The following is a 10,008-nucleotide window of genomic DNA, read 5'->3' as shown; positions in this document are numbered from 1 at the left end:
CAATACCATAATTCAAACGCATCAATTCTTCTTCGATCTTCCTTATTCATTGTCTGACTTTCACATGCATATGAGGTGACTGAAAATAAGATGGCTTGGATCAGGTGCACCTTAGTCCTCAAGGTGACATCTTTGCTTTTTAACACTTTGAAGAGGTCTTTTGCAGCAGATTTACCCAATGCAATACATTGATTTCTTGACTGTTGCTTCTATGGGTGTTGACTGTGGACCCAAGTAAAAGGAAATCCTTGACAACGTCAATATTTTCTCCATTTATCATGAAGTTGCTTATTGGTCCAATTGTGAGGATTTTTGTTTTATGTTAAGGTGGAATCCATCCTGAAGGCTGTAGTCTTAGCTATTCATTAGTAAGTGCTTCAAGTCCTCTTCACTTTCAGCAAGGAAGGTTGTGTTATCTGCATATCACAGATTGTTAATGAGTCTTCCTCCAATCCTAATGCTGTGTTCTTCTTCATATAGTCCAGTTTCTCAGATTATTTGCTCAGCATATAAACCGAATAAATATGGTGAAAGGACACCACCCTGATGCACACCTTTCCTGATTTTAAACCATGCAGTATCCCCTTGTTCTGTTCCAACAAGTGCCTCTTGGTCAATGTACAGGTTCCTCATGAGAACAATTAAGCATTCTGGGATTCTCATTCTCCACAATGTTATCCATAATTTGTTATGATCCACAGTCGAATGCCTTTGCATAATCAATAAAACACAGGTAAACATCTTTCTGGTATTTTCTGCTTTCAGCTAAGATCCATCTGACATTAGCTATGATATCCCTTGTTCTGTGTCCTCTTCTGAATTCAGCTTGAATTTCTGGCAGTTCCCTGTCGATGTACTGCTGCAACCATTTTGAATTTCTTCAGCATAATTTTACTTGCCTGCAATATTAATAATAATGTTTGATAATTTTTGCGTTCTGTTGGGTCACCGATCTTCAGACTAGGCACAAATATGGATATCTTAAAGCTGGTTGGTCAGGTAGCTGTCTTCCAAATTTCTTGGTATAGATAAGTGAGCACTTTCAGGGTTGCATTTCAATTGGTATTCCATCAATTTCTTGTTTTTCATCAATGTCTTCAGGGCAGGTTGGACTTTTTCCTTCTACCACTCGTTCCTGATCATATGCTACCTCCTAAAATGGTTGAACGTCCACTGGTTCTTTTTGGTATAGTGACTCTTGTGTATTCCTTCTATCTGCTTTTAATGCTTCCTGCGTCATTTAATATTTTTCCCATAGACTCCTTCAATATTGCAACTCGAGGCCTGAAGTTTTTCTTCAGTTCTTTCAGCTTGAGAAATGCTGAGCATGTTCTCCCCTTTTCATTTTCTATCTCCAGGTCTTTGCACATGTCATCATAATACTTTTGTCTTCTTGAGCCACCCTTTGAAATCTTCTATTCAGCTCTTTTACTTCATCATTTTTTCCTTTTGCTTTAGCTACTCAACGTTCAAGAGCAAGTTTCAGAGTCTCTTCTGATATCCGTTTAGGTCTTTTCTTTCTCTCCTGTCTTTTTAATGAGCTCTTAGTTTCTTCATGTATGATGTCCTTGATGTCACTCCACAACTTGTCTGATCTTCGGTCTTTAATGTTCAACGTGTCAAATCTATTCTCGAGATGGTCTCTAAATTCAGGTGGGATATACTCAAGGTTGTACTTTGGCTCTCGTGGATTTATTCCAATTTTCTTCAGTTTCAACTTGAACTTGCATATGAGTAATTGATGGTCTGATCTGCAGTCGACCCCTGGCCTTGTTCTGACTGATGATACTGAGCTTTTCCATTGTCTCTTTCCACAGATGTAGTCGATCTGATTCCTGTGTATTTCATCTGGCGAGGTCCATGTATATAGTCACCATTAATGGTGCTGATAAAAGGTATTTGCAATGAAGAAGTCGTTAGTCTTGTAAATTTCAATCATGCAATCTCCAGCATTGTTTCCATCACCAACGCCAAATTTTCCAACTACGGATCGTTTCCAACATTTGCACTCCAATCAAACACTTAACCGTTCTTAAAAGGTCTATGTATTGTCTCCCAGCTTACCTCTCCAATCTCAATCCCACTACTCTCCCCCTTCGCTCACGATCTTCAGTTATACTAGTCTATTTGCTGTTCTTCAAAAAGTGAAGCTTGCTCTCATTTCAGTTTTTAAACTTGCCATTCCTTCTTCCTAGAGTGTTCTTCCTTCACACTGACGGACAGCTGACTCCTTATCATTGAAGCCCTTATTAAAAGTACTGCCTTATTACAGAGACCATTCCTATCACTCTTAATAAAATGTCTCCTCTTCCCCTTAGGTCACTCCCTAACTCATTAAACTGCTGTATTTTCTGCAAATCATTAACAAATAATACTACTTACAGTTTTGCCTACTTGCCTATTGTCTGCTGCTTCCCTTAGAATGTATGATCCATTAAAAACTCACTACTGTATTCCGAATAGCTAAAACAATACCTAGCATTTAATAATAATAGCTAACGCTATGCCACACATTGTTTTAAGTGTTTTAGATATACTAACTTAGTTAAACCTCAGAACAACCTAATAGATAGATACTATTGCCATCTCCATTTAACAGAGAAAAATAAACTGAGGCTGAGAGCCATTAACTTAAATAACTTGCCAAGGGTCACAGAGCAGGATCTGAACCTAGGCAGTTCAGCTTTGACCACCATGCTATATTGCCCACTGCCTCTCATAGAAGGCATAAAGGAAGCACTAAAAGAATCTGTAAAATAAACGAAGTGTAGAAACAGGGAAAGGGAAACACTGCAAGTTAAACACACTAGTCTGACAAGGTATACTTATTTTAAGGAGTCCTGGTAGCACAATGGTTAAGCACTCTGCTGGTAACTGAAAGGTCAGCGGTTCAAACATACCAGACACTCTGTGGGAGAAAAGACCTGGCGATCTGCTCCGGTACAGATTTCAGCCTAGGAAATCCTATGGAGCAGTTCTACTCTGTCCTATAGGGTCACTATGAGTTGGAATTGACTCGACAGCACAAATTAACAACAACATACTTATTTTAGTGATGTAGTATTTACAGCAGGGTGTTCCAACTATTTCACAGTACAGATTCAAAGAAAAATAGTATTTGTAGGAAACACTGAGGAATAGAGATGATTCACTGCCAGAAGGAACCAGCCTGAGGCGTTTGGACCTGAGGCACTCTGAGAACTGAGATCAGTATCATCTTGGCAAATACATAGGCTCTGGGAAGCTCTAATTATCAATTACAGGACTCTAAAAACAATGTGGGAGCCCTGATGGTGCAGTCGTTAAGAGCTATGGCTGCTAACCAAAAGACCGACAGTTGGAATTCACCAGCTGCTCCTTGGAAACCCTATGGGGCAGTTCTACTCTGTCCTATAGGATCACTATGAGTCGGAACTGACTCGACAGCTCCTAACAACAACATCAAAAACAATGTGATAGGCACAAAATTCAGTTTTAGAATCCAGTTTTCTAGGCTTGGTATTCACAAATAAAATAAGCCAAATGATCTGTAAACACATGTGATTAAAATGTTAACATTTATCTTACCAAACATTGGTTGGTATCATCAGATTGTATCAGTAACCAACTAAATAGATAACCATTACAAAAACTCCAGACTGTAATTATAAAAGTGAGCCATATGACTGACATATTCTAAGAGATCACCTAGCTAAGACACACACATAATATAACTTCTTTTGGCACTGAAACAAAATATGAAAAAAAAATTTTCTTATTATGTAATTTCCTATTATTTTATACCCAGTACACTTTTACTTACTGTCTTCTTTGCATGAGGTGGGAGAGTGGCGGGCAGTAGTCTAGCAGGTAAAACTTGAATAAAAATGAGAACAGCTACATTTTCTAAGAAGCTCTGCCTCTAAATGGTATGATTAGCATTTACTTTTCAGAAAGTTCTGCCTCACTTAAGTCCTCCAAGAATTATTTCCATAATAAGATCTACAAGCAACCAACCAGTTACCATCAAGTTGATTCAGACTCATGGCAACCCCATGTGTTCCAGAGGAAAAACTGCACTCCCTAGGGTTTTTAATGGCTGTGACCTTTTGGAAGTACGTCACCAGGCCTTTCTTTCAAGGCACCTGTGGGTGGATTTGAATCACCAACCTTCTGGTTAGTAACTTAGCACTCTCCAGGGACTCCCAGTAAGATCTACAAGGCAATAAAAAATGCATCAAATAACAAAAGGGAGTGCTGTTTGTATTACATAATAACCCTCAAGTAAATCTGACAGAGTTGGCAACAGCAAACAATACCATGGTACTAAAATCATCCCTTAGGTCCCTGGAAGAAATAAAGCCAGAATGCTTCTTAGCAGACAGGGTGGCGAGATTTCATCTCATGTACTTTGGGAATGTTATCAAGGAGGGACTAGTCCCTGGAGAGGGACATCATGCTTGGTAAAGCAGAAAGTCAGTGAAAAAGAGGAAGATCCTCAAAGAGATGGGGTGACACATTGGCTTTAACAATGGGCTCGAACAACAACGACTGCAAGGATGGCGCAGGACTGGGCAGTGTTTCATTCTGTTGTACACGGGGTTGCTGTGAGTCAGAACTGACTTGACGGCACCTAGCAACAGGTCCCTGGGTGGTACAAGTTTGTGCTAGGCTACTAACCTAAAGGTTGATGGTTCAACCAGCAGCATCTTGGAAGAAAGGCCTGAGGATCTGCTTCCATAGAAATTACCGCCAAGAAAACCCTAATGAACCTCAATTCTACTCTGTTAACATATGGGTTTGTCCATGAGTTGGAACCTGCTCCAAGACAACAGGTTTGATTTGGTTTTTGGAAAAGCATCCCTTCAGTCTGAAGCAGGCGAAAAAGCTACAGGTTTATGGATAGTCTCATTTTAGCTGAAAATTATATATCCATCACTTCTATCTTCGATATAGTACTTTATAATAGTGGATAGCCTATAATGACAGCTTAATAACTTACGAGTTGAGTGAAAATATAGTTGGTACCGTATGGAACAAGAACTACTAACCACGAAATTGGTAAGGTCCTAGCACGAACACCCCTCTTCCCCCAATTTTGTAACGACAGGAAGGAAGTGAAGGACAACCTCAACAACTGGGAAACAAGAATGGGTAATTCGTGTATTTTTTTCCCTAGGTTTTTTTTTTTTCTTTACTAGATGCAACAGAGGCCTCAGGGTGTCCAGACTGCCACTGATTATTACCAAATTCCCGCAGGTAACAGCTTTCAAACGAGGATTTCAGGGGAGGAACGCGCACAGTGGAGCTCTTAGCTTTCATTTTAAAGAAAGGAGGGAAAGAGGTGGAAAGGTGCTTGGCACCAGAATTGGGAAGCTCACACCTGGCGACCGGGGCCAGAACTCTCGGCCGGAGCCCCCTATGTCCGGTGACCGGGAGAAACGAAAATGTCATACCGCAACCGGAACTGAGAAAGCGATGAACGCAGCTGGAGGCGGACTTTCTGGTCAGAGAAACCAACAGCTGCAAGGGCCCGAGACCACGAGCCACACCCACCTCGGCACGCTCCCCTCGCCTCCCAGGGCCCGTTCGGTTCGGCCTCGCGGCCTCTCGCGCCATCCTTGTCTGCTCGAGGAGAAGAAGCAGAAAGCGAGGTTCTGCCTGCAACCCCTCGCTTCCTCGCGCCTACACCCATTCTCTCACCTGCCGGCAGCCCAGGAAGAGCAGGACGCCGTTTCCCCCTCAGGCACGGTCACGGGCTGGGACTCCTCCATCGCCACCTCAGACTCAGCCGCCGCCTCCGCCGGCTACTAGGAAAGCAGGGAAGGGGGCGGGACCGCGGGGGTCAAGGGGCGGACGATGACGTTACTGGAGGGGGCGGTTCCGGGGAGCGTCGAACCCGGCCGCGTTTTCCCGTCAATCCTAGTGGTATCCTCGTTTCCGGTTTGGGTGTGGCCGCAGGGTCGTTCTTTGCCGCAAGTGGCTGTAGTAACCGCGCTGTTGGGGCCTGGTATCCCGCAGACATAAGTGGAAGGAAAGCGCTGAAGTTCTACGTCACTTATGGCTCTATGGCCAAGCACACAGGGTAATAGTGAGTAGCAAAATTCTTAAAGAGTTTTATAGCAAGATGAGGAAACCCCTTCATTTTGTACATGAAAAACCGGAAGACTGGTAATAAGAAATGTCTAGATATCCAGTCTGGGATTGCATTTTTAAAAGTTATCCATGTAACGTGGTTTTGGCGCATCTACATGTCAGGCACGGTGCCCAACACCAAATACACATTGAGGAGCAGGAATAGAAATAGATATGATCTCTCCCTTAACGAGCTGAAAATCTAGTAGGAGCGCTCACAAATTTCATAGAATCACGTGATTTTTAGAGCTAGGTTATCTAGTTTGACCCGCTCATTTTACTGGTGAGAGAAAGGAGCTTGCAGTCAGTGTACATGACTTGGTCAAGGTCGTAGATCTACTCGCACTCAGATGAAGTACCAGAACACGTATCTAAGGCCTAACATCTCGTTATCTCCACTGACTTCCCTGTTTCACCTTTCTTAGAAAAGAATTAATTGGACACAATAACATTAGAATTTGCCTTTTGTTCTAAGTAACATTGTATATTTGAAGAAATGTCTGTAGGATTTAAAAAGTTGGCGTATGCTTTGATTTTGGGTAATATGTTTTTAAATAATGTCTTTTTTTTTTTTTTAAACTTAAGATTTCTTCCTCTAGGGTAGAGAGGATAGTGCCGAGTACAGGCAAATCTGTATATTGTCCTTTGTGCCTCTCCGTTCCTTTGTTTTTTAAAAAATATTGTGTTTTCAGTGAAAGTTTACACAGCAAATTTGGTTCACATTTGACAATTTCTACTCAAATTGTTCAATGACAGTTGCTTTTCACAATGTGTCAACATTCTCTTTAATTGCGTTCTGGTGGTTCCATTTCCAGTACTCTAGTTTCCCTGCCCCCTTATCTTCCCATCTTTGCTTTAGAGTAATTGTTGACCTTTTGGTCTCCCATAGATGTTTTATCAATGGAGCACTGTACTCATCGGTAATACCTTTATTTTGTGTACAGGTCTGTTATTTTGCTGAAAGGTGACCTCGGGATAGTTTCAGTTCAAGGTTTAAAGAATATCTAAGGGTGATAGCCTCAGCGAGTCCTCTAGGCTCAGCTGGTCTGGACTTTTTAAGAATTTGAGCTCTGTTCCCCATTTTTGTCTGATTCTTTCAGGGTCCATCTATTGTGACCCTGATCAGAACAGTTGGTAGTGCTAGCCAGGTACCATCTAGTTTTTCTGGTCTTAGGGTAAATGAAGCTGTGGCTTGTGTAGGCTATTAGCCCTGTAGACTAGTTCCTTCTCCGAGACTTTGGTTTCCTTTCTCTTTTGCTTCTGATGCATAGAGAACAATAGTTGTATCTTAGATGGCTGCTCACAAGCTTTTAAGACCCTAGACGCTACTCACCTCACTAGGATGCAGAACATGAACTTTGTGATGCCAGTTGACTGAGGTGTCCCATGACAGTAAGGTCCTAAGCCTTTGTCATGCATTGAATTGTGTCCCCCAGAAAATATGTGTCAGGTTGCCTGGGTCATGATTCCCAGTAATGTATGATTGTGCACTATTTTGTAATCTGATGTAATTTCCTTATGTGTTGTAAACTCTATCACTATGATGGAACAGATAGATTAGCGGCAGTTATACTGATGAGGTCTCCAGATTAGATAGTGTCTTAAGCCAATCTCTTGAGATATAAAAGAGAGAAACAAGCAGAGACACTTAGGAACCTCATACCACCAAGAAAGCAGTGCTGGCAGCAGAGCACGTCCTTTGGACCTGAGGTTCCGGCACAGAGAAGCTCCCAGACCAGGGGAAGATTTATGACACAGACCTTCCCCCAGAGCTGACGGAGAAAGTGTTTCCCTGGAGCTGACACCCTGAATTTGGACTTGTAGCCTCTTGGATTGTGAGAGAATAAACTTGTCTTTGTTAAAGCCATCTACTTGTGGTAGTTTCTGTTATAGCAGCACTAGATGACTAAGACAGCCTTCAAACCCAGAAAACCATTCTCTCAAAGTGTTTGGTTACATCTGAAAAGTATCTGTAACTGTGTCCTCTATGAATATATATGTGTGCATACACATCTGTGTGTACACATATGTATAAACTCTGTGCACACATGTACTCACTTGTACCTGCTTGTACACATGTCTATACTCCTGTGTATGTGACCGTACATTTGTTTTTTTGCTATTGTTCGTAATGATGCCAAATTATATATGTTATATTCTTTAGCACGAACATCCTTTTCTCTTGTGAGCTTCTTAGTGGCATCGTTTGCTTTGTTCAGGCTGTGCTCATTACACCGACATTCTGTGCTGCTTTTCCCATCACCAAAAATAACAAGTATTTAGGATTTAGAGAGTGATTCCTCCTCCCCTCCCATCCCTGGTAACTTCTAATAAACATTAATCTCTGTATGTGTATCTATTGTTGTTTTCTTATAAAAATGGAATCATACAATATTTGTTCTTATATGATTGACCGATTTCACTTAGCAGTATGTCCTCCACATCTATCCGTGTTGTAATATGTTTCATCAACTCATCATTGTTCTTTATGGTTGTGTAGTATTCCATCGTATGTATGTACCACATTTTGCTTAGCCATTCATCCTGGAAGGGCACTTAGGCTGTTTCCATTTCTTTTGCTATTGTGACTAATGCTGCAATGAACGTAGGTGTGCATAAGTCTGTTCATGTCACTTTTATTAGGTCTCTAGGGAATATACATAGAAGTGGGATTGCAGAACCATAAGGTTCTATTTCCAGTTTTTTGAGGAAGCAGCATACCATTTTCCATACTGGTTGTACCATTTTACAGTCCCACTAGCAATGGATAAGGGTTCCGGTCTCTGCCCATCCTTGCCAACATTTGTTGTTATCTGTTTTTTTTTTTTCTTCCAAGTCAGTGCTATTTTAGCTGGGGTGAGATGGTATCTCATTTTAGTTGTGATTTGCATCTCTAAAGGCTGATGAACTTGCCCATCTTTTCATGTGTTTGTTGGCTGCTTGACTTTCCTCTTTGGTAAAATGGCTGTTCATATCCTTTGTCCATTTTTTAATTGCATTGTTTGTCTTTTTGTTACTGAGTTGTTGAAGTTTTCTATAAGTTTTAGAGATTAGACCCTTATCAAATATATCATTTTTGAAGATTTTTTCCTAGTTTGTAGGTTGTGTTTTTACTCTTCTGATAGTCTTTTGATGAGCATAAGTGTTTAATTTTTATGAGGTCCCAATTATCTAATTTGTCTTCTGCTATTTGTGCATTTGTAGTTATATTTGTTAGCCTAATAAAAAAAGAAAAAAAAAGGTCCTGTAGTTTTCTCCCTATGTTTTCTCCCAGAAACTTTATAGTTTTAGGTTTAGCATTTAGGTCTTTGGTCTGTTTGAGTTAGTTTTTGTGCATGGTGTGAGGTATGGGTCCTGTTTCTTTCTTTTTTTTTTTTTTGGCAAGTAGGTAGCCAGTTTTGCCAGCACCACTTATTAGAGACTCTTTCCCATTGAATGGAATTTGACCTCTTGTCAAAAATCAGTTGTCAGTAAATGGATGTATTTATTTCTGGGTTCTCTATTCTATTCTACTGGTCTTTGTATCGATCACTGAACCAATACCAGGCTGCATCTCCATTATTTTCTTCGAAATTTCGTATCTCCAAATATCTGGAAGGCTTAGGCTGCTCACCTGGGGCATCATCCATGTTTCTCAACCCATTAAAATGGACTTGGTCTATGTCCTACTCTTTGAAGTTTCTGCTTAACACTAGGCTTATCCCATCTTTCCTCATTATTCTAAAGTTAATATATGCAACCCCACAGACACTGGCAGTTTCTTTGTCCCCTTCTTTTTTTTTTTTTTTTTTTAATTGGACTTCAGGTGAAGGCTTACAGAACAAATAGTTTCTCATGAAACAGTACTACACATGTTGTCTTATGATTCTGGTTAACAACCCCACAACATGTCAA

At 40.8% G+C, this 10,008-nt stretch overlaps 1 protein-coding gene across 5 annotated transcripts in view; it reads right to left on the bottom strand.

Moving 5' to 3' along the window:
* Positions 1–5,811, bottom strand: part of UBA6 (ubiquitin like modifier activating enzyme 6) — a 98,752-nt gene extending 92,941 nt beyond the window's left edge. For 3 of the 5 annotated variants that reach the window (XM_023737795.1, XM_023737797.1, XM_023737801.1), the window contains exon 1: positions 5,683–5,811. In XM_023737795.1, coding sequence (XP_023593563.1) covers positions 5,683–5,753 — 71 coding nt within the window. In that variant the 5' untranslated portion in view covers positions 5,754–5,811. The remainder of the gene's footprint in view (positions 1–5,682) is intronic. The other 2 variants (XM_023737799.1, XM_023737800.1) reach the window with 1 other exon arrangement.
* Between the last annotated feature and the right edge of the window lie 4,197 nt (positions 5,812–10,008).

The sequence above is a fragment of the Trichechus manatus genome, unplaced genomic scaffold (genome assembly GCF_000243295.1).
Source record: "Trichechus manatus latirostris isolate Lorelei unplaced genomic scaffold, TriManLat1.0 scaffold00108, whole genome shotgun sequence".
Classification (NCBI taxonomy): Eukaryota; Metazoa; Chordata; class Mammalia; order Sirenia; family Trichechidae; genus Trichechus; species Trichechus manatus.
Note: the sequence above shows the minus strand (reverse complement) of the source record. Positions and strands in the feature narration are given on the sequence as shown.